Consider the following 24,774-nt stretch of genomic DNA (forward strand, 5'->3'; position numbering starts at 1 on the left):
TGCCCCAACATTCCAGGAAGAGAACGCCGCGCGTACCTCTCGGAATCCCTCAGCACAATACAACCGGCTTTTGCGCCGCAGCCATTGGCTGGCGCGGCGGCGAGAGCGGCGGCCTCATTGGCTCGCCGCTTTGCCTGGCGTTCTTGGCCACGCCCGTTCCCCGCGATCACGTGGGCAGCCCGTATTCCGAAACGCGTTTACGCCTCTCCTTAAGGAAGAAGAAGGAGAAGGAGCGAGTCCTGCGGGTGCGACGTCTACGCTACCGGCGTAGTGCCCCGTAGTTGGTTGGCAGGGAAGGGCCAGGGGAGGATCGGGTGGGCGGGTGCGGGAGAAAGGCAGGGAGGCGGGCCGGGCTTCTGCCAGCCTCGGAATGGCCCTGGGTGCCAGTGCTTCAGCCGTGGGGCTGAGCGCTTAAAAGTTTCTGGGGGGGCGGGAAGGCCAGGGGAAGAGGTTTCCCCTGTCCCAGGCAGATCTGGATGGGGGGCCCTTGTCACCATGGAGGGGGTGCTGTACAAGTGGACCAACTATTTGAGCGGTGAGTAGCCCAGTCCTGCCCTGCCCTCTGCTCCCCTCGCCAGGCTGGGAGGGAGCGGCAGACAGCGCGTGCCTTTGTGTGCCAAGGGAAGGGAAGGGGGCAGCATCGCAGGCGCCCCATTCTGACTCTCCCGGTGGGTCTCAGACATAGGATCCAACTCTTAGGGTCCCTTCACCCCCTACTCAATAAAATATTTGAGGGGGCTGCCCCCATAATAATAATTATTATTATTATTTATACCCCGCCCATCTGGCTGAGTTTCCCCAGCCACTCTGGGCAGCTTCCAATCAAGTGTTAAAGACAATACAGCATTAAATATTAAAAACTTCCTTAAACAGGGCTGCCTTCAGATGTCTTTTAAAGAGAAGTTAGCTGCTTATTTCCTTCACATCTGAAGGGAGGGCATTCCACAGGGCGGGCGCCACTACCGAGAAGGCCCTCTGCCTTGTTCCCTGTAACCTCACTTCTCGCAATGAGGGAACTGCCAGAAGGCCCTCTGCGCTGGATCGCATAAAAAAAGTTGATGGGCATTGTCATTCAAATGGTTCCCATGTGCCGTGTCATGTGATCGAGTCTTCTTATCTGTGCCCCTCCCCCCAATATTTTATTCAAGTTGACACTCCCGGTCCCAAGCGCTGCAATAGGCAGGCTCAACCACGAAGGTACCGCATACATCTTTAAGGTGCCTTGAGACTCTTGTGTCATCCCTAGAGAGTTTCAGAGGCGCAGCAAGTGTAGGATCTGCTTCCTTGCCCCCCCCCAATACCATCAAGCAGGGAGCGGCTGCAGGTTAAAGGGCAGCAGAGCGCATGAGAAGAGCAGCAGGCTCAGTCTCTGGCTACAGCTTGGGTTAGACATGGTCTGAGCTGGCAAGGTGATAGGGAAGAGAACTTTGCTTGGGACAGCGAATGCTGCCTCTCAGGAAGAAGGCAGCAGGGGACTAGATGGATGAATAAGTCTGACTTGGGATGGGTGCAGCATTGTGTGTTTCTGCAAATCTACACCTGGCACCAGCGTAGCTCCTCTATGTATTTTGGAGGGTAAGAACAGAAAGTTAGAGGACTTTATTGATAACAGAGTGATAAATATGATACACATATATGTATATGTAGTTGATGTTTGTCTTGTTTCTTTCACGTCTGTGTTCAGTAGGCTGTTGTTGTTGCCTTCGTCAATTGACTGAAGTCTGAGTTTCCTGCACAATATATGTGTGTGTCTTAAGAGTGTGCCTGTTCCCTGATTGTGGTGCTCAAAGTGTTGCGAAGCATATCTTCTGTTTGAGAAGTTATCCTTTGGAAGATAAAGTTGTAATACAAATCCGGGTGAGACCGCCAGGTGTAGGGTGGTATATAAATTCAATAAGTAATAATAATGATGATGATTATGATGATAACAACAATAGTTTTGATTTAAACCAACTCAGGGGTGGGGAACCATTTTCAACCAGTGAGCAGGATCCTTACCTTCACCATCCCCTGCACACCATTTTGACAAGTGGGTAGGGCCATCCAGCTGCCAGTCACCTGACAACACCTTAATGTCACCATTTTCTTTCTCTGAATTATTCCAAACCACATGGGCAGAGGTTCAATGATGTGTAGGCACCCAAGGTCAAGTGATTGGCAGTTCCTGCAAACCCCATATATGATGCCAAGTGAAGGACCAGTGGGCATAGCTAAGAGAAAATGGCTTTGTGGACCGAATTAGGCACTTGAGCCAGAGATTCCTCACCGCTGGATGGGTCATATAGAAAAGACATATAGAAAAGGCAGCTGTGCCTAAGGATTAACTAAGTATCACACAGCAACTTGACTGATGGACTCTGTCAGCTCACTCACAGAGTTGTTACCTGGGCTTTTAGCTGTGGATTAGCTTTTGTCCAGAAGATTTCATTGGGACTAAATAGGCCTAACTCAAATAGTGGTAAATAGACTTTAAAAAAAATGCTTCAGTCACTTAGCAGCACAATGGTATGCATGTCTACTCAGAAGTAAATCTTACTGGGTATAAAGGGAAAGTATTATAGGATTGCAAAGAAAATATTATAGGATTGCAGCTTTTTACCTGAGGAAGATTCAAATTTCAAACTGTTTCCTGTTTACAGAGCAAAATCTGTAACTAAACAAAACACATAATGCATAAATAATAATAAAACGAAACCCACCAGGCATGCTTAGCAGATTTCAGCGCCTTCAATCCCTTCTGCCCACTCCTAAAACCTAAATAATGTCAGAGAAGTGCCACGCTTTCAAATATTTACAAGAATTGCGTCCTCTGCCCTACAAATATTTGCAGAGCAAACCATGGCTGTGCATGGAATTATTGGCCGTGAAAGAAATCAGAAAGTGTAACAGTTTCTGTCACTCTTCGTTGTAGAGCAGCAAAACTACAAGGCTGAATCAGAACGAAGTGTTGCATAAGCACAGAATGACATTTTGGTTTACAAAAGGTACATTTAAATGAAATAGGTCGTCCTCAATGCTGGGGAAATATATTGACCCCTTTTCACAAACTAGAATCCAGATGCTTGACTCGAGAGTGTGAAACGGCATGCTTTAGCTTAATGAGTTCAGAATCTTGCTGCAGGATTTAGCATCTCATCGATATCTGATGACTTGGCGTTGTACAAGGGCGGTAGGAGTTCAGTGATAGGACAAGGAAATTTGTACGGAGATCAAGAACTAGGGCGTGGGCAGGCAACAGATCACAAAAGCGCCTTCGTTGCTGACGTGCTTCCCAAGTCTTCCTCTCCTGTTCCTGGGCTTTTAGCACATTTATCATTCTTCGGTAGCCATGAGATGTATGAATTTGCTTTCCAGAACAAAACTGCCCTGTTCTGTTAATTGAATTCAGTTATGCTTGTCCAGCACGGCAACAAGCTTCTTTTGGGAGGAGGTACAGAGCAACTGCCCGATTCTATCCATGTTTTCCCCAGAAGTAAACTCTGCAGAATTCAGTAGGACTCCTTCTCAAGTAAACATACACAGGGCTGTGCCAAAGAAATGTCCACAAATAAGTTGAGTTTAAGTATTAAGAGGATCAAAGCCCATTTAGGCTGCAATCTTTGCAGTAGATTTTGTAGGAGTTGGTCCATAGTAGTTTCGGTGAGATGTGCTTCGAAATAAACATTGCACAGAACTGCACTATTACACTGGTTGGCCAGGAGCCAGTCAGTTACTTTAGGAGTGCTTAAGTCATTGCCATGCCCATGTGGGAGGGAATGGATGAGTCTTCCTTGCTAGAGTTGAGACAGCTGACAATCAGGTTCTTATGTTTGTAGTTAATGGGTGGAGAGATAGGGCTGAACTATGCCACATATCACCTCGTACCACGTGTCGTTTCTTCCAGTTTTACACTGTGAGTCATGCTCTCTGTTGGTGTTTGTTGCTACGCCTTTAAAAAAACACCCTACCTGATCTTATGGTGAGGCTCCATATAGTTTATGTTTTTGATTTTTAAAAAAATCAGTGCAATAAAACAAAACAAAAACTGAACATAAGCCTATTGGATCAGGCCGATTGCCTATCTAATCTAGCATCCTGTTCTCGTAGTGGCCAACGAGATACGTATGGGAAGCCTGAAAGCAGGATCCAACCACAAGAGTACTTTCCCAACCGATAACTGCCAACAACCAGAATTCAGAAGTAGGGCTGGGCGACATGTATCATCCCAAACCAGATTGAATTCCATGTTGTGATACCGATTTCATAAATTTTGACTTGGCAATGTATCGCGAATCATGATGTGTGTTAGGACTGGGCGATATATTGTACCAAACCAGTTTGAAGTCCATATCGTGATAATTGTTTCGTAATTTTTGACCTGGTGATATTTTGCAGATCATGATGTGTGTGTGCTGTGCAAAAATCACAATGTGAGAAAAACCGTGATGCCAATGCCTCTACGTACCTCCATCCTTATTTCAGACATTGCGATATATCAATATATCATGATGTTTGGCTGGTGATATATCACAGTGTTGAAAACCAGATACCACCCAGCCATATTCTGATGTGTATTGCCTCTGATCTGTGCAGGCAGAGGATAGCCGTGGTAACTAGTAGCTATTGATAGCTTAATCCTCCATGAATTGATTTAATCTTCTTTTGAAGCCATCCAAGTTGGTGGCCATCAGTAGCTCTTGTTGAAGATGATTCCCTTATTTAACTATTGGTTGTGTGCAAAAGTCCTTTTCCAACATTCTTCTGCACCTGATGTCTCCATGTTCTGGTGTCATGCAAGAGGGAAAACCCCATTTTTCTATCTGCTTTCTCGATACTATGATGCATCTCTACCGTATTTCCTCTTACACACCTTTTTTTCTAAACTAAGAAGCCCCAGATGTTGTCACCTTTCCTCATAGAGTTGCTGCTCCAGCCCGTTGATCAGTTTGGTGGCCCATTTCTGAACTTTTTTCTGGTATTCCAATATTCTTTTTGAGCTGAGGCCATCAGAACTGTACAAAGTATTCCCGGTGTGGTCACACCATAGATTTCTATAGTGGCATTATTATATTGGCAGTTTTGTTTTCAGTTTCTTTCCTCATGATTCCTAGAATGGAATTCATATTTTTCACAGCTGCCACACACGAGGTCAACATTTTCATGGAGCTTTTTCTACTTTTTGCCAAGTTCTTGTTCCTGGTCAGTCCCCATCAGCTTAGACCCCATGAGTATATGTGTGAAATTAGGATGTTTTGTCCCAGTGTATATCACTTGCTGATATCGAACTGCATTTTCTAATTTACTGCCCCTTTGTTAAGTTTGGAGATATTATTTTGGAGTTCTTCACGGTCTCTTTTGGTTTGGACAACCCTGAACAATTTGGCTGACTCACTGCTCAGCCCTAAATCATTTATGAACAAATTGAAAAGCACATGTCCCAATTTCTGCATACACAACCTCAACAAGAACATTGTTCTCTCCCTGTATGCATGCTGATCGTTGCAAGTGGCGCTAATAGGTGTTGTTTTTTTAAAAAAATAACTTTTTATTCAAAATTAAAACAAAACATATTATCCAGAAACATATCATCCTTATTTCTCCCCCCCCCATTTTTCCTCCCTCCCCCTCCCTCCCTCCACAGAACCCACCCACCCCCACCCCCCAACTTCCCTCAGTTCCAGTTTTTGATTTCTCTAAAAATGCTGTTTTCTGCATGTTACACAGTTGTATAGATCCTCAAACTATTTAGCTGATTATTATCAATAAAAAGTTTGTGAATGTTTATTCAAAACCAGCCAAGGAGTCCAGTTCGCTTTGTTGTGTCTTCAAATACTTTGTAAAGGGTTCCCATTCATCTTTAAAGTCACAGTTATCCTTGTCCTGTAGCCTGTATGTCAGTTTTGCCAGTTCTGCATAATCCATCAATTTTTCTTGCCATGGTTCTTTAGTTGGGGTTTCTTCAGTCTTCCATCCTGCACAGTCTTCCATCCTGCACTAATAGGTTTGTGAGACAGTTACCCTTCCAGAAGCCACGCTGCCTCTATATCAGTAAGAGTTGTTCTTCTATAAGCTTGGGTCATTTTATCTTTAACAATGCTTTCCATCAGTTTCACCAGTACCAGATATTAAACCAGGCATAGGCAAACTCGGCCCTCCAGATGTTTTGGGACTACAATTCCCATCACCCCTGACCACTGGTTCTGTTAGCTAGGGATGATGGGAATTATAGTCCCAAAATGTCTTGAGGGCTGAGTTTGCCTATGCCTGTGTTAAACTAACCAGCTTGTCATTTTAGGATTACTCCTGGATTTCTTACTACATTAAAGATAGAACCCAATCATTGCCAGAATTTTGATTAACACTGAAAGCTTCCCTGCAGTAGGGCTCTTAAAATTTATGTCAATAAAAGGGGCACATTTTGTTAATACAAATTACAGAGATTTCAACATATTATTTGATCTTGAACAGGGTTTATAAGACAATAGATAGGGCCTGTTTTTCAGCTGGATTTTTAACCCTAAGTAATTTTACTCAACACATTTCTTTTAAATCCCCATTTGTGAAATCATTTAGGAATGTATGCAACTTGGTGGCCTTTGCTGGAGAGCTAGCTCAGATTAAATGTGACGTAATAGCGTAATATGGCTTTGGGATTAACCTAGTTCGAAGCAAGTTTCCATGTACTAACTCCAGAAATTAATCTGCATCTATATTGGAATTATCTGATAATATCAAATTAGAAGGGTGTGACTTACTTACGTAACCAAGCTTTGCGATAGATGCAAGTTCAAATACTTGCACTCTCAAAAGTACCATATAATGATCACTCCACATCTGTATATAGCTTTCAGTGGCCTGGTTCTCTCAACACAGCAAGTTCCCATGACTGCGCAAATGTGGACTGGAACAGGAGCTCCTACGCACAGTGGTTAAAACACATTTTACAGTTTGTTACAGAATACTGTAAATTGGTCATGTGCTGGAGGAGCTGTTCTCCCGCTGCAGCAAGACGAAAGAGCATAGTTAAGATTATTTATGATCAGACTCCCAACCGTGAATTAAAGTATTACATTGACTGAAGTGCTATGTATTCCTTACACAGTCATTTTTATGCCTTGGAGAGGTCTAAAACAATTAGCTGCTACTGAACACACCGTTTCATTATCTGTTACCTGAATTTCCATGCATATTTATATTGGATTGCTTATTTCCCCCCCACTACCCTGCCTCCCACTCCCATTTTTTTTGTAAATAATTTGTATTAATTTTCAATGACTAAAATCCAATATAAACCACATTTTATCAATCTCAAATTACAATTCAGATTCATATAAACACACACATATAAATTATAAAGCCACTTATACATTTTTTGTGGCCTCCCTCGTGCTGGATTTCAAGGTGAAATGATATTATTTCATCCTGCTTCCGAGTCTTAATTAATCCAATTACATTCAATCTTGATCTTAATTCTTTATCAACAGCTACAGAGTTTTTGACTTCCATTCGTATTAGCACATTTAATAATAATAAAAAATCTGCAAGAGGAGTTTTGTATCCCATCTATTTCCTGTGTGTGATGTTTATCTTATCCATGTTGTTGCCTTTCCCGTTCATGTCTCAGGACACAGATTGAGGAACTGAAGTCTTCCTGGCAAGACCTTTCCCACCCACTGGAACTGCAATAGGGGCTTTGTATATTAGATTTGGTAATAGAAAGCAGAGGTGTTTTTCCAATAGCATCAGGAGAAGCAGCTCTGGAGAAGGTTGACTTGTTTGCCTGGACTCTTGCAAGTCCTTGGCTTTAATGGACGTATTGGCAGATCTGTGCCTGGCTGCAGTTCAGGATTAAATTAGTTTGCGTGCCTGACATTTCGCCAGATGCTGCAAACAGCTGGTGCTTGTGTGAAACAAGCCAGTTTTGCCCAGGAATGACCCACCTCTTTCTGTGCAGTAAAGGCGAAGTTCTTCCAAAGCATGACCGTGATCGCCGGCAATGGCCTCCCTCCATTATTCCAGCAGGTGTGGGCCTTGGTTTGTTCTGGAGCTGCTTCATTTTGGCCGTCTTGTTGCCGTGCAGTAGCCAGAGAAGGGGAGCAGAGCATAGGAGCCATTCTGGAACAGACTTTGCAAGAAGAACTGAGCTAAGACATGGGCTGCAATCTCCTAACCCCCTTTCCCTGCGAGTAAGCCCATTGAATTCAGTATGATTTACTCCTAAGGGGACATGGTTAGGATTGCACTGTTCGCTTCTCAGCAGTCAGGTGTGCACTTACGCGATGTGTGTCTTTTTTTGTAAAAAAAAAAGTGTTTGCTATTAAAAAAGCCCAAATTCTGTATATAGGTTGGCTTAGTGTTACGTGCAAACCAGGGCAACTCAGTTAATTCTGCCACAAGTTTGGGTTTTAGCAAAAGTATACGGACTCACTGTTTTGTGGGGCTTGTCAGCCTGGGAAGGTTGCCCATCTGGGAGAAGGAAAACTCTGATCCTAAACCTTTTTTGCCTTGTGGCTACATATTCATTCATTAGAAAGGTTTTGGTAGTAAACCCCAAGGAAAATCCATACCTGTTGCCACGTGGGACATGTTTGAGAGGAGAAAAGGCTAAGGAGTAAACTCTACACAAATCCAGAGTGGAGTCCCTAAGATGGTTGGATGGTGTCTTGTACGCCTCCTTCTGTCAACTCCTGCAGCCAAGCTGGTGCCAAATGCATTGTTCTGCTTTCCTTTGGTTTTGGTTTTTTAAAAAAAAAATTATTTATGCTTTTCAGGTCTATACATTTCACTAATTTTACAATCATTTTAACATTTCAAAACTTGACTTCCTTCCCCCTCTTTCTGCAGTTCCTTAAATTTATTTTTAATACCTTCTGCATATCCAAATTAACTTAATTTGCTCATTTATTCATCTACTTTAAATATATACTCTTATAAAACTGCAGGTTATTACAATAATCCTGCCAGTGTTCTTATCTGTTTACAATTTATCTGTAAATATTCAAGAAACCATTTCCATCCAATAAACCATTCCAAGAATAAGAAATCAAGATAACAAACTTTTATAAAAGTTTGTTATCTTGATTTCTTATTCTTCCGGTAAGTTTCACCATTTCTGCATATTTTGTACCCATTCTTCCTTTGCTGGGACTTCTGCTTCTTTCCATTTTGGGGCGAGTAACATTCTTGCCGCTGTAGTAGCATACATGAAAAAGTTTCTATACAGTTTAGGTAGTTCTGTCCCTATAATTCCCCAAAGTTCTGCTTCCTTTGGACCACATCAACAAGGCTGAGAAGGGGAGTCTTGTTCTCTGGGCAGCCCAGGACCTCCAAACACACTGTCCAGACTTGGACCCCAGGGAGATGAAACAACGCAGGAGGTAGCAGTTACAAGTTGTCAGTCTCTGTAGCTGCAGCAGGCGCTGTGATTCCCCGGTGGTTTGACTTCAACCCTGAAGGCTGCAGCCCATTCTCTCTCAAGACAGATGGATTCAACCAACAGTTTTGCAAATACCAACTAGATACATGTATATTCCTTCTGGCTGTGATTGAAAAAACATGTTTCTTCCCAGGCTGGCAGCCTCGATGGTTCATTCTCGCAGGAGGTGTGTTATCCTACTACGATTCACGGGAAGATGCTTGGAAAGGCTGTAAGGGGAGCATCCAGATGGCAGTATGTGAAATTCAAGGTAACTAAGAGACATGAATCTGCAGTGGGACTTCCATTGTGAACTAGAACATGTCAATTCCATTCAGACATCTACACACAGCCTCATTTGACTGTAAGTAACAAACCTTGGTTTATCAAGCCAAGATATGATTGAGGCTTAACACACACACACCCCATTTGTGCCACCCTATCTTTCCTTGACACACTACAACGGAATACATCCTTGCTTAACTAACCAAATGATTCAGGAAACCGTGGTTCCCTTGAAGAGAACGAGCCAGCACCTGAAACCATGGTTTGAAGTTGGTTTCAGATCCTGTCTGCCCCGCCCCCATCCTCATTACCATAGTTTGGCCTGTTGGACATAACGGGAAACCGTGGTTAACTGACCTAGGAAATCTTCAGCTACAACACGCTGAGAGCGGAAGAGGGAATTGGCAGCATTCATGAGCACAGAGCTCTTCCATGATGTTGGCTTAGTAAGCTGAGTCAAGTCTAATTCTGTTGATCTTAGTTCATTCTGCAGACAATACGCGGGTAGATTTGATCATCCCTGGAGAACAGTACTTTTATCTGAAAGCCAGAAGTGCAGCAGAGAGGCAAAAGTGGCTGATCGCTCTAGGAACTGCCAAGGCCTGCTTGACGGATGTCCGGACACAGAAAGAAAAAGGCAAGCCGTTCTTAGCTGAGACTTCTATCCCGACCTTACTTCCCAGCACCCCAGAAAACAACATTGCTTGCTTTGTGTTTCCAGTTTTATTTTCCTGTCAGTAAATATTTAGAACAGTTTGTCTTGTGTTTTGTGGGACCTTCCACACCACAGCCTTTGAGGCTCTGTTTAGTTCCAACACATTATTTTGATTCAGCATTACATGGGCACAGAAAGAAATGCTAATTTTATCCGTTTGTTGATTAAATTTTGTACTCCCTCCAAATAACCCACCTATTAGGGGGGGTGGAATTGTGATAATGGGTATTTATTTGCAGCATTGAAAAGTATGTAGTTCAGGCATACTCGGCCCTCCAGATGTTTTGGGACTACAACTCCCATCATCCCTAGCTAGCAGGACCAGTGGTCAGGGATGATGGGAGTTGTAGTCCCAAAACATCTGGAGGACCGAGTTTGCCTATGCCTGATTTAGCAATTTAGAAGCTTTATAAAGTTGTTTCTGATCACATCTGTTTGACTTACCTGTGTTACTGCTATTAATTCAGAGTTTACAGAAAACACGGACACTTTGAAAACAAAAATGGCAGAACTCCGGCTGTATTGTGACCTCCTTGTTGAGCAAGTGGCTAAAACGAAGGAAGTCGGCATGTCTGGTGTTTCAGCAGCTCAGGTAATGTGGTTTCAAATAAAACCTGACCATGTCCAAGGTGCGAGAGAACTTCACATCCATAGCAGCAATCCCTTCGCTGTAGCATCAGTAATATGTTACAGGTGGAGCAGCACTTAACGCCACATCCCAAGACCCCCTCAGCTTTTGGCCGGTCTGAAGATGCTGGCCTTTGCCTGCTGCTGTTGGGGGTTGGTTGTATTGTATGCTTTTCATTATTTAGAAATTGTTTATTGAGGGTGTTTTTTATGTACATATCAGTACAACTTGTATGGTTCTGCCATATGCCGCTCCGGGTGCGTTTATTTTTACTCATTAAATTTATCTCTCACCCTTCCAAAGAGGATCTTCAAAACATCTTTAAAACAATTCCAGTTCAGATGCAGACTGGAAAAGATCAACATTTAGTAGAACAGGGTGTTATTATGGTTGTTAATTAAGAATGGCATGCCCTGGACACCCGAGTCTGAAGTGTTGGGGAGAAAGAGACCCCCATATCACTGTATCATCTGTTGAGATGCTCTTGCCAGTGCCTCCCCAATCAGTAGTGAGGCAGATGTCAACAAAAGGGGGGAGATGTTACCTAACTCACTCTTCTAGGAGGTCTAACCTGCCACTAATATTACTGTGCAGCAAAAAAACCTTTCTATTCGCCCAGAATTTGTTTTAAAAATTCTGTTAGCATTGCCTTAGAGTGTTGCTCTACTTCTTCTATCTGTGCCTTTTATACTGTTTATTTATTGTTGTGTTTTTATGTCCTTGTGAACACACAAACACACACCCCGGAATTTTAACTAAATAAATAAGTTGTTTGTGCTGGTGTGTCAACCTGTGCTGGAAAAAGCAAACGTTAGGACCCTGATTTGGGGCAGGCTCGATAGCCTGGAAGCCAGGTAGTTCTTGGAAGGTAAAGTCATCTTCCCATTTTGCAGAACGGAATTGATATGGGAGCACTGTTGAAATCCACCTGCACCACCTTTCTGAAGACCCTTGAAGATTGTATGCACATTGCAAACGCAGCCTTCTCTTCGGAGCTGCTCCCGTCTGAATCTCCCAGCGTTTCCAAACCAAACAAGGTAAGCTTAAGCGCAACCTCTGATCCTAAAGTGGCAATCCACCCTTCCCTTGGTTGTGCTATTGTTCAGCACTGCATTTATTTAGCAACTTTGGAATGCATAATTTAACTAGGAAGCTGCTGTGCTAGTTTGCCTGTTTGAGTTGTACCCAATTTTGGAACTTTACAAGTTAAAGCGTACAATCAAACCTCGGTTACTGAACGTAATCCGTTCCAGAAACCCTTTCGGCTTCCGAAATGTTCAACATCTGAGGCGCAGCTTCCGATTGGTTGCAGGAGCTTCCTGCACTCAAGCGGAAGCGGCATCAGACATTCGGCTTCCGAAAAACGTTCGAAAACCAGAGCATTTACTTCCAGGTTTTTGTTCTTCAGAAGCCAAAATGGAGCCGTTTGGGAACCGAGGTTTGACTATACAATAAATCAATCTGAGGGCCGAAGACATTTTGCAGTATAGTCATTGGTGAAGTATCCAGTAAGACCCATTCGATAATCAGAAGGACAATGCTTAAAGAAGAAAAAAGGAAAAATGACCCCTGACACCGTGAAGAGCAGCATACTGCTATATAGAGGGCCAGTCCAAAACATTTTGCTGCCTGAGGCAAAAGGACAAGATGGTGCCCTTCACATTCCATGTATAGAATGGCGATGTGAAGCCTCTTCACACTTGAGGGCAGCAGCTACTTTAGAGGGTTCCGGGCAACCTAGCTTAGGGGACTTGGAGGAGAGGGGGAATGAGGTAGGAATGCCATTCAGCATGTCCCACATCAGATGATTGCTTCACCTGCCTAATGGTAGAGCCGGCCCTACATGCATAGGTTTGTGTGTTGAATCCTTCCATATTCTTTGGATGTATCTAAGGAAAGCTGAAGCTGCCAGTGGAAAGTAGCGGTTCCACAAACCTAGCCATCAGAATAGCCGCTGCTGCCTGTGAGGAGGAGGCGTGAGGCAGTAGGGACATTGGCACTGTACGGATGCACCTGTGGAGTCCCCTGTTCCCCTCCTGCTAAGGAGCAATGAGTCTGCTGGCCAGATGTGAGGGGTGCCACATTGGCGCTCTGAAGGAAAGTAAGTTTCTGAGGTTTAATGATACTAGCATAAACAGTTTTCTTTTTCTTTCCTCCCCACAGCTAATACCTTCCGTCTTATTTAGCCACGATATATCAGAAAGGTATGGTGCACTTTTTTCTTCATTCAGTTGTAGAAATTCTCAGGGTCTGACTCTTTGGGATGAAGCCAATTATGCATCACTGTTAGAAATAACAAAGAGTAGAAGCATAAAAGCATGCTGTTGAGGGGTGTGCGTATGTATGTGTGTTCAATATATAATATACATACTTTAAGCTGTTCCGAAGGAGCCCATCCTCTAGGTCTCACCACCTGAAATAGGATGCATATCAATTCCAAGAACCTGATGGATGTCAATTTATTTATATTGTTAAGGCAATGCTACTGAACCATTTTAAGTTGTGTTCTCTTATTTTACTATTTTGGGTTACCGTATTTTTCGCTCTATAAGACGCCCCAGACCATAAGAAGCACCTAGTTTTTGGAAGAGGAAAACAGGAAAAAATATATTCTGAATCCCCTGCCCGGGAGAGGCTGCGCGCGGCTAAGGCTCCCCCAAGAGCCGCGCTCCCTTTAAAGAGCGCACGGAGTGTGTGTGCGGCTGCCCTTCTCCCTCCTCGGGGAAAAGCCCCCAAGAGCCGCACACACGCTCCAAGCTGCTCGTTAAAGGGAGCGCTGAACAGAGCCTTCCACCTGCATTTGCTCCATAAGACACACACACATTTCCCCTTAATTTTTAGGAGGGGAAAAGTGCATCTTATAGAGCGAAAAATACGGTATGTTTTTTTTAAAAAACTGAATACGTACACTAAAAATACATTTTAGAGGCTACAGAGCTCCTTTTAAAAAGTAATCCGATTCTGTGGCTTCCTGCCCCAATCCTGGGATGCCTTGGGAGTGAAGCCGCATTGCGTTACATCACTCCCAAAGCATTCTGGGAATTGTGACTGGCATGAAGTGGCACAAGGCCGTCTCCGCTGTGTCCTGCCTTCTGCACTTCTGAGCGAAACCCACTGAGGTAGGCGTCAACCCCATTCTGGATAGTTCGGAGAAATTATATTGTTCAAAACTGTAATCAGATAATTCTGTTCAAAACAACAAACTTTATTGAACAAACAGGGTTCTTTTCTTTTGTTCCTCCCAGGAAGATGGAATTAAAAAACTGTGAAAACGGATCTCTGTATGCAAACACCAACCTTCATGAGCGATCCCTGATTGATAAACTGACCCCTGACCCCCTGAAAACTGGCAAGATGGACTGCACAAACACGATCAAGGATGATTTGGCAGGTAAATTCATCAGTGGTTATTATTCACAATCAATGGTGTTGACTCGTCCACTTTTTGGGTTTTTAACCAGTGTTCCGTCCGTCTAAATGGAGCATATCAATTATTATTGTGATTTAATGCGACAAGTGTGTAATTTGAAACTTCTGTATACTCTTGGCGAAAAAGAAATTGAGAAAGCCACTGATGTGGAGGCAGTCATTCTGAAGTCTGTATTATTTCATGTTTGTCCTGCCCTTCTTCTGAGAATCTCAGGGCAGTATAAACAACTCTCTCCCGCTCCCCTTTTATTCTCATGAAGCAAAGTTACCTCACAGGTAAAGTAAGGTTCTGCCAAGAGATACTGACTGGCCCAAGACTGAGTGGGGGATTTGAACCCAAGTCTCCCTGTTCTGAGTCTTGAAACTCTAACCACTACACCACACTGGCTATGCATAAATCCAGAGACAGATTTCGGCAAGCTACATCCATCTCAAAAGTTTTCCCGTTCAGATTTTGTACGGATGAGAAGCTGCACAGATGAGCGAGGAAGCATGCCTGCAAAACAGGACATTTAACAATACAGAAGATACAAAATCCACCGCAGTCTCCCCCCCCCTTTTGTTTACATTCAGAGGCAGGTCACCAAGTTTAGTTTTCTGAAGATATCTCTCCCTTTAAACCCAAGGTGGTGGCAATGACGATGGAGAGGACAAGCTGCTGCCAAAAGAGGACAATCAAGACGACAAATCTTTAAAGCCTGTAGTGGAATCGGCAAAGAAATCAACAGCATTGCAATCAGAAGAGAAATCAGACAAAGCTTTACCTACTTTTTTCAGCGCTATGAGCATTAGGTAATGCGCCACCTGCATAGCTGTCAACCGTCCCTTATTTGGCGGGAAAGTCCCTTATCCCAGCGCCATGTCCCGCTTTCCCTTATTGATGATGTTCCTTAAATTTCCCGCGTTTCAAAGGAAGCAGCTCCTCTCCCTCCCTCCCTGCCGGCCAGGGAGGAGGGAGGCTCCAACTGTGTTGCTTGGCTGCGTTGCTCGCCCAATAAGGAGTCTAAGAACGACTGGGGGGGTGGAGCTCGCATGCCTTGTGCCGATCAAATCGGCCGCGTTGCCTGGGGACTCGCCTTTGCTCAGCGCTTCCCAGCGGAGAGGTGACGGTGGTTTTCCTTGCTGCATCCCCTTTCCTGGGTTGCTGTGCTGTGGGAACCACCGCTTGAGGCTTTGTTTGGCTGCTGGCTGGGCTTTCTGCCTTTGGCTCGGAGGGGCTCAGAAGTTGAACATACCTGTGCTCTGAAAACCCCTTATTTTGGCTGCTGATCCCTTATTTTCGAGGCTGCTGGTCCCTTATTTTCAAATCTGTAAGCTATGGCGACCTGGACAGAAATTGCATGGAGAACCTTAAGGAATGGTCCATTAAGGGGGTGAATTTGCTCTACGTCCTCAGTTTTCTGTACAGAAGGAGAGGGCAGGCTTTGGGGACATGGGAAGCTGCCATCTACTGAGTCTGACCACTGGTCCTTCTAGCTTCGTATTGTCTACAGTAATATTTGGATGTCTGTCACACAGCAACAAATCAATTTTATCTGTTGCAGACAAATATGAATATCTAGGTGACACGGGAGCATGCAAGTGCATACATTTCTGGACGTGGATATTATCAACATTATGTTGATCTCTTTTATAAAATGCATGTAATCAGATTCTTGGTCCACCTGAAAAGCACTTTTCCACTCTGTGGGTTTCTCCAGTTGTATCATTTCAGCATTATCCTAGTTGTGAAGACAAATAACATAAATGGCTTTGAAATAGGATTAAAGTGGAATTAGCCCATTGCCTCTGACTGAGTGTGACCTTGGAATTCTTAATGTGCTCTTTGTGTTCTTCCCCAAAGGTTTAGTGATATCAAGCTTTTTGAGGATGGAGGTATACCCACAGAAGAATTCCTACAATCTTGTAATGAAATAGTTCCAGTCTTGGGTATGTGATTGCTTGTTTCCTCCATGGCATATGTTGCACAGTGAATATCTCTGCTTTGCTATTGAATCCTTAGTGGTTCCATTAAGAACATAATGATAAAGTGTGGCTTAGTGAGACATCAATGAATGTAGACTATTTTTACCAAGCTTGTGTGCTCTTCCTTTCACCCCTCTTCCTCCAACCCCTCTCCCCTTCCCTTCATGGTCAGCAGCAATAAGTTCAGAAGCTTTTGCTTTTGATAACTAGAGCTTGCCATGTCATTCAACCCTCCTAAAATGCAGTTAATCTTAATTGAGGTTAGTTTAAACATGCCAGCTTCAGAAACTGTAGTTAATATTAACCACAGTTTACTGGATTTGGGCAACACAACAAGCTGTGGCTAACAAAAAAAACAAAAAACCTCCGAAGTACTACACCCAGCTATGTTGGATGAAGACAGTGGGTGGTGGAATGTGTGAACCCAGGAAGAGACTAGTCTTGTTCACATGATAAGTGTTGAAATGGAACCATTGTGTTATGTGAACAGAGCAGTGTGTTGTTTGGGCATCCTTGCCCCCAAAGAGAGAATAAACCGCATGCATACCACCTTGAGTGTCATGATGGAAGAAAGTAGGATGTAAGAACAAAAAAATAAATAAACAAATCTTATAAATATAGCCAGCAGAGACCTCTTATTTTACAGTGAATGTACCCGATGGCTTGCCTTTTAAGCTGTCTGGGACTTTGTGCTTGCCATTGATCCAGGGAAAAGTCATTGAGTTACCCAAATCATCGTCCTAGACAAGAACTCCTTTTGGTTACGAAATGGAGGGGAAGCCCTGCTTTATAGGGGACGCAAATATTCTTGCGTTCTCAACCCAGCTCCTCCTTCAGCTTCTTTCATGCCTTTGAATGCCTTCAAAAAAAATCAGAGGTGCTCAGTCCTTTCTGCCCTGTTGCCTGTTATCCAGGTTGAGTAGGTGGAAGCTAAAGCTGACCTTTGAGGTCTTGAAAACTCATCTTCTTTCTCCTAGACAAACTTGGGCCCACAGTCTTTGCTCCCGTTAAAATGGATTTTGAAGGGAACATCAAGGTAATGGCTTCAGCTTAACATTCAGTTCTTAATGATAAGTATTTTAAAAATGAAAAAAAGATGCTGAAATAAACTTGCAGGTGCTGTTCAGAAAAGAGAAGGGAAGCCACTCTGTGCATGGTTCTTTATGTGCTTCTTCAGACATGGATGCAACCAGGATTTATGTTGGGGGAGGGACTGGGCACCTCCTGTCGTCATCCTCTGTCTGGTTCTGCCTAGCAGATTTGGAATGAGATGTCTCAACAAAAGTTTTCAATTACTTTCTTCTGACCCCAAGTGCTCAAAACATTTCAGATATTCTGATCATTTCTACTTTTAGTTAAGTATTTTTATTTATTTACTTGATCATGAGTCCAGAGACATTCTTCCATGAGTTTTTAGGCCTTGCTTACCCTCCGCCATTTGCCACCTGGGACGCAGGTGGCGCTGTGGGTTAAACCACAGAGCCTAGGACTTGCCGATTAGAAGGTCGGCGGTTCAAATCCCCGCGACGGAGTGAGCTCCCGTTGCTCGGTCCCAGCTCCTGCCAACCTAGCAGTTCGAAAGCACGTCAAAGTGCAAGTAGATAAATAGGTACCGGCGGGAAGGTAAACGGCGTTTCTGTGCGCTGCTCTGGTTTGCCAGAAGCGGCTTAGTCATGCTGGCCACATGACCTGGAAGCTGTACGCCGGCTCCCTCGGGCAATAAAGCGAGATGAGCGCTGCAACCCCAGAGTCGGCCACGACTGGACCTAATGGTCAGGGGTCCCTTTACCTTTACCTGGCAAGTGTCTTCTGTTCCTTCCCTGTCAGACGCCCCTCACTATATAATTTCTGGGTATGGGCCTGCCAGAAATACCAAACGCCAAAGTATGTGATCTGGTTCTCTCTCCCGTCTAGAAAGTAAATCAGAAATACATAACCAACAAAGAGGAGTTCACCACTCTTCAGAAAATTGTCCTACACGAACTGAGCTCTGAAGAGGCAGCACTTAGAAACTCTGCCACGCAGGCCCTCCTCTGGCTGAAAAGGTAGGTTGTCTAATTTTTGGGACATGGGTGAGGCTGGTTGCACTGCTAACCAAGATCCATTTTGGGCCAAAACCAAATATCCAGCTAAGTCATACCAATTGAAAGCAACAGACTTAAGTTTGTTGGTTTTCGTAGTGCATCTCTACGACTAACACTAGATATAACCCAGTTATTGCTTTTTAATTTGGATTCTAGAAGAATGCAAAGGGCACATTTAATGATCACTGCTGACAGTAAACATGGTCTGGGGCCTACCTCCTGTGGACTCCCTTTCCTTCGTCTGGCTAGTGAATTCTCCATCCTCGGTGAACTGAAAAGGGCTCAGTACAGGCGTTAGACATAAATAGAACTTACACCAATTGTTCAGAGGTTCTCTCAACCTGCCTTCAAGCATATTGAGGCTGCTTGCAGACAGAGGGGTAGGTGGGTTTTCCTGTAAACTACAAACAGAATTTGCAACTGCACTTGATCTTAGCCCAAAGGCCAAGAAGCCCTAATGGTGGCCAAGAGACTGATACTGAGGAGTTGGAAGAATAAAGATAGGATACCCTTTAACCAGTGGATTGACAGTATAACCACACTCGCAGCTTATGAATGGACTACTTTCAGACGTAGACTTTGTTTGGATAAATATGACAACATTTGGAATGAGTTTATACAGGATGTAGCAGGCTATTAATATCTACATATGTATTAGGGTCACGAAGAGTCGGACACGACTAAACGACTAAACAACAACAACAAATGTATTAGGATAGTAACATAATGTCAATTTATATAAGAATGTATGGGTGCATACTACATTGTACGTGTGTGTGTATGTATGTATTTGCACACACACACAAACCAGAATTGCAACTGACTTTTCAAACTATTGTGGATGCTACACTTTTTTGGTATCTCCATTCTGCTGTACAGTCATACCTTGGATTCTGAACACCTCGTGACTCAGACGTTTTGGCTCCCGAACGCTGCAAACCTGGAAGTGACTGTTCCGCTTTGTGAACGTTCTTTGGAACCCAAATGTCCGACGCAACTTCCGTGGCTTCCAATTGGCTGCAGGAGCTTCCTGCAGCCAATCGGAAGCCGCGCCTTGGTTTCTGAACGTTTTGGAAGTTGAACGGACCTCCGGAACAGATTCTGTTTGACTTCCGAGGTACCACTGTCCTTTGTCCACACCTGTGGGTGTGACATAGCTGCTGTGGCTGGAGAACGTGTGATTCACCTGAACAGCGCGTTTTATAACTTTTGCAGTGGCAGCTGCTTTTTTCTTTTTTTTATTAGCACAATATCCATTAAAGATTATCCATTAAATATATTTTTAAAAAATAAAAGTTTAATAAACCCTTTCTGGTCACTGCCTTTTGAGCAACACTGTTCACACCGGCAACCAGAATGGGGTTTCCCCCCCTACCCAATATCCCACTGTCCATATTTTCTATTAAAAGATATATTTTAAAGTAACAATTTCAAGCAACAGTATGTGCTCTAACTTCGTTCCCTTGTTCCAAACAGGGGTTTAAAATTTCTGAAGGAGTTTTTGAAAGAGCTAAAGAATGGAGAGAAGAATATTCAAACAGCACTGAGTAAGTGAAGACTATTTTGCAGAAAACTATGTGTCAGGGAACTGCCATCGGAGCCTAGGGTGGAGGTAAGGCTCCCTGGCGATGCAGGAGAAGGGACCAGCAGGGAGAGAGAGAAAGCTTCCTTGGAGGAAGGAAATAGGGGGGACACCAGGAAGCAAGAGGAGACTGCGGAGGGAGGGCTCCGAGACTCTTCCACAGAGAGCAGCAGGGAGAGCCCAGGACCTCCGTTGGGCACACCCACTCTGCGCAGGAGACTTCCGCGCAGAGAGGCTAGGCGGAGACTTGGAGTGAAGGAATTTTTATGTTGGAAGAAGTTCAGAAAACGCCCACTGACGGATTCTGCCAGTGACTGACACAGCCATGAAGAAAAGGCTGTCCAGCCAGGGAAAGGTTTATCCAGGCAACGTTGCCTAGAGTTGCAGCACCCTTTACGCACAAGCAACCCCCAATTCCCTTTACACTATGGAACTCCACATTTTGGAGCTGGAGGGTGGCAGAGGGGAAACTGGCTTAATTCACTCACATCATCACATGTACTGAGCGAGAGTATTGTTTATAATGAAAATCATACTTGGAAATTAAATATGTTTGCTTTAAGAAGGAATGTTTGTTCGATTTATTATTTTGCCAAACCCCTGGGACGGTCTCAAAAACCTGTCCTCTGCACAGCATCTTACAGAATGTTTACCCCCGCCCCCCTTTCTGTCAAATTACAGATAATGCTTACGGCAAAACGTTACGACAATACCACGGCTGGGTTGTCCGAGGAGTTTTTGCGGTGAGTGAGCTTTTTTTAGTTAACGGTGATCATAAGAGTAGATTTCTTTAAACTCGGTTATTTTACAGATCGTATACACACACTCTGGATATATTCATGTATTGCAATGAACTGGTTTTCTGATCATGACATCTGATGGCTAGCTAGTTCGCACAGACACTGTAAGCCAGCAGAGGCTTGGACTCACACTCCAATCAGCCCTTGCCAGTGGTCAGAGATGATGGGAGTTGTAGTCACTGCTGTCAGCAGTAATGCCATTGACTTACCTCTGGTATTTCAGGAGCTTACCAAGAATAAAGTTGTTTTATGGGCAGGAGGCTGGCTACTCAATGATAGAATCAAAGAATTATAGTTGGAAGGGACCCTGAGGATCATCTAGTCCAACCCCCTGCCATGCAAGAATATGCAGCTGTCCCATACAGGGATCGAACCTGCATCCTTGACATTATCAACACCACGCTCTAACCAACTGAGCCATCCAAAAGTGGGGCCGAGTCATTTCTCTAACTGACCAGCTGTGAGTGTGGTATTTCCTCACCAAGCATGACAGAAAAGCATATATATTTCGGAGAATGGAGGACAGAATTCTTTTCTTCCTTCCCTCTCTTCTTTATCCATGCCTACACAGGAATAAGCCCTATTTAATTCATTGTGGCTTCCTCCTGAGTAAATGGGTCCAAGTTGGCAACCCCCTCTTCTGTTTAATGTGAGAAACGATGCTGGGACTCTGCGCAAGCCAGTTGTGGTTGTGTTGTTTTGGGATTTGGATAAAAATTGGGATTTTGGCGTGTGCTGCTGTTACTCTTTTTCAGTATAAGAATGCAACATACTTAGCTGTGGGTTGACTCTTGAGCAGAATGAGGGGTGCAAGGGGATTTGGAAGTACAGTGGTACCTCAGGTTAAGAACTTAATTCGTTCTGGAGGTCTGTTCTTAACCTGAAACTGTTCTTAACCTGAAGCACCACTTTAGCCAATGGGACCTCCTGCTGCTGCCACACCGCCGGAGCACAATTTCTGTTCTCATCCTGAAGCAAAGTTCTTAACCTGAAGCACTATTTCTGGGTTAGCGGAGTCTGTAACCTGAAGCGTATGTAACCCGAGGTACCACTGTAGTAGCACAGAACATTTATATATTGCTACATTTATATCCCACCTTTCCTCCAAAAAGCTCAAGGCAGCATACATGGTTCTCAACCTTCCCATTTATCCTCACAACAGCCTAGGGCACAACAGGTAGGCTAGGGCTCCCTCCAGACATGCTTTTTACTGTGCATTTATGAAGACTTGCACCCATAGGAGCAGTCATACGCAAGCCCACTTTTAGTACTGTTTGTAGTGAAGCTGCATATTGGTGTATCCTGCAACTTTTCAAAGTGTTGGTGTTGACTTTTAAAGCCCTAAATGGCCTTGGCCTTGTATACCTGAAGGAGAGTCTCCACCCCTGTAATTTAGCCTGGACACTGAGGTCCAGCTCCGAGGGCCTTCTGATAGTTCCCTCTCTGTGAGAAGTGAAGTTACAGGGAACCAGGCAGAGGGCCTTCTCGGTAGTGGCACCCGCCCTGTGGAACACCCTCCCATCAGATGCCAAGGAGATAAGTAACTATGCAACTTTTAGAAGACATCTGAAGGCTGCCCTGTATAGGGAAGTTGTTAATGTTTGATATTTTATTATATTTTTATATTCTGCTGGAAGCTGCCCAGAGTAGCTAGGGCAACCCACTCAGATGGGCGAGGTACAAATACTAATACTAATAATACTAATAGTAATAATATACCACAAATATTCAGCTTTATTTTTGTTCTGCTTTTCTTGAACTAGAACCCCTCTGGATTGCAGTAGCATGGTAGCAATGGGGAAGCATCACAGAACCAACTAATAAAGCGGAATAAATCCACCACCAATGCTCTACAGTCGTACCTGGGAAGTCGAACGGAATCCGTTCCGGAAGTCCGTTGGACTTCCAGAACGTTCGGGAACCAACGCAGCTTCTAATTGGCTGCAGGAAGCTTCTGCAGCCAATCGGAAGCCGTGGAAACCCCATCAGACATTTGGGTTCCAAAAAATGTTCGCAAACTGGTTTGCGGCGTTGGAGAACCAAAACGTTCAACTTGCAAGGCATTTGACTTCCGAGGTACCATATTTTTTGCTCTATAAGACTCACTTTTTTCCCTCCTAAAAAGTAAGGGGAAATGTGTGTGCATCTTATGGAGGAAATGCAGGCTGCGCACCTATCCCAGAAGCCAGAACAGCAAGAGGGATTGCTGCTTTCACTATGCAGCGATCCCTCTTGCTGTTCCGGCTTCTGAGATTCAGAATTTCCCCCCCCCCTTGTTTTCCTCCTCCAAAAACTAGGTGCGTCTTGTGGTCTGGTGCGTCTTATAGGGCGAAAAATACAGTACTTATTCTGTTGCAGAATGCAACCGCAATAAAACACCTGTCTGGAGGGATCCATAGTCTCTTGTTCCACCATACACATTTGTTAGGTCTTCATTATTTTGCAGGACTCTTTGCTGCCTTTCAAAGAGTCACGCCCACCTAAAAGTTTGCTTATCTCCCGCCGCACCCTTCCCAGTCTTTGTGCACAATAGTTAAAATCACAAGACACCATGTGGATCTCCTTCGCTTCTGTTCCTTGCAGCTCGCGCTAAGGGCATCTCCGACGTACGCAGACTTTGTGGCTGCGCTCTCTCTCGGAGAGTGTGAGAACCAGGAAGAAGCTTTTTACAACGGAATGCAAAGGGACCTCGACATCTACCTACCGGCCATGGAGAATCAGCTCTGCATCTTGGACGCACTGTATGACGAACACGGGCTGGAGTCGGACGAAGTGGTGTGATTGCCAGCCCCACGCGGTGCCTCGCAAATTCAGGGATTGTGTCCGCTAACATAGCTTTTTATCCCCAGAAAGCTATTCTGTTTCTTTGTGTTTTTCCAGGCTTGGGAAGGGACTCGAAGCTTCCTTTTTTATACACTTTTGTTACTATTTACTATTATTATTTGAATGCTTGCTCGTGTTTAAACGCAAAGGTGCTATACATCTAGGCGAGATTGTGACTGTCCTGATGACAGGTGGATCTCGCCGTGTTTGCTGTGTGGCAGGCCATACATGGCAGTGGTTCCAAGAGCCGTAGCCGCGGCGTTTGGTACCGTTGGGCTGAATAGTTCAGAGCTTTTCCTTACCGGCGAAACGACCGCAGGTCGAATCAACAAAAGCAATATTAGCATTCAGTCTAGTGGCTGTAAAACGTAGCCAGGATTTGCAAAGCCACACTTCCCATTTTAGTGCAAGTCTTCCTTGCAGGTTTAATCATACCCAGAACCCAGGGTGTTACCAGGTCACAAGTAACCCCCCAGTTTTCATCATGTTGAAGCAATTGGCTGCATCCCTCCACATCAGTGGAAACAAAGGATCTGCCCCATGCTCACTTACCATGGTGACAGATGACTGCTGACCTCTTAAGGCTGTCAACGTGCTTCCATTGCTTCCAAGCTGATGTTCTCGTGCTAAGCCAGAAGCACTGGGAAATTCCTCGTGCCACAACGATCATGTATCTTGCACACTGCCTGTCTCTGCTCCAACAGAAGGTGGAGGAAACAGAAGAATGCACCACTTTGCTCCAGCACCCCCTGGTTGCAGATGCTTTCTAACTTCCGGGTTGACTTGCTTTTGGAATCAGTAGAACTCTTTGCGAGTTAGGATTGCAGCTTTTGCAGCCTGTGCTTTAGAGGCCTATTTGAAACCAAATCATAAGCATTCCATGTCTCTATTTGAATCATTCTCAACTTTGGATTGCAAAAAGGCTGTATTTGGAGCAGAATCTGTGGAATGGTGAATCAATCCATAAACAACTGTCTTCTTCAGAGTAATTGGAAGCCTTTTTTTGTTTTAGGTCCAGATGTAATTTTAGAATACATGAGCGTTTCCACTGCTAATGGTTTTTTTTTTT

At 44.2% G+C, this 24,774-nt stretch overlaps 1 protein-coding gene across 1 annotated transcript; it reads left to right on the plus strand.

The window, feature by feature from the left end:
- The first annotated feature begins 376 nt into the window (after nt 1-376).
- PLEKHA8 (pleckstrin homology domain containing A8) lies at nt 377-24,774 on the plus strand. Its single transcript, XM_053359563.1, has 14 exons — nt 377-535; nt 9,549-9,665; nt 10,161-10,316; nt 10,862-10,986; nt 11,916-12,059; nt 13,186-13,226; nt 14,268-14,413; nt 15,078-15,243; nt 16,295-16,380; nt 17,394-17,452; nt 18,331-18,461; nt 19,977-20,047; nt 20,764-20,825; nt 23,466-24,774. Exons 1-14 carry the CDS (start codon nt 496-498, stop codon nt 23,661-23,663), a joined length of 1,542 nt encoding a protein of 513 aa, XP_053215538.1. The 5' UTR covers nt 377-495; the 3' UTR covers nt 23,664-24,774.

This window comes from Podarcis raffonei, chromosome 12 (assembly GCF_027172205.1).
Source record: "Podarcis raffonei isolate rPodRaf1 chromosome 12, rPodRaf1.pri, whole genome shotgun sequence".
Classification (NCBI taxonomy): domain Eukaryota; kingdom Metazoa; phylum Chordata; class Lepidosauria; order Squamata; family Lacertidae; genus Podarcis; species Podarcis raffonei.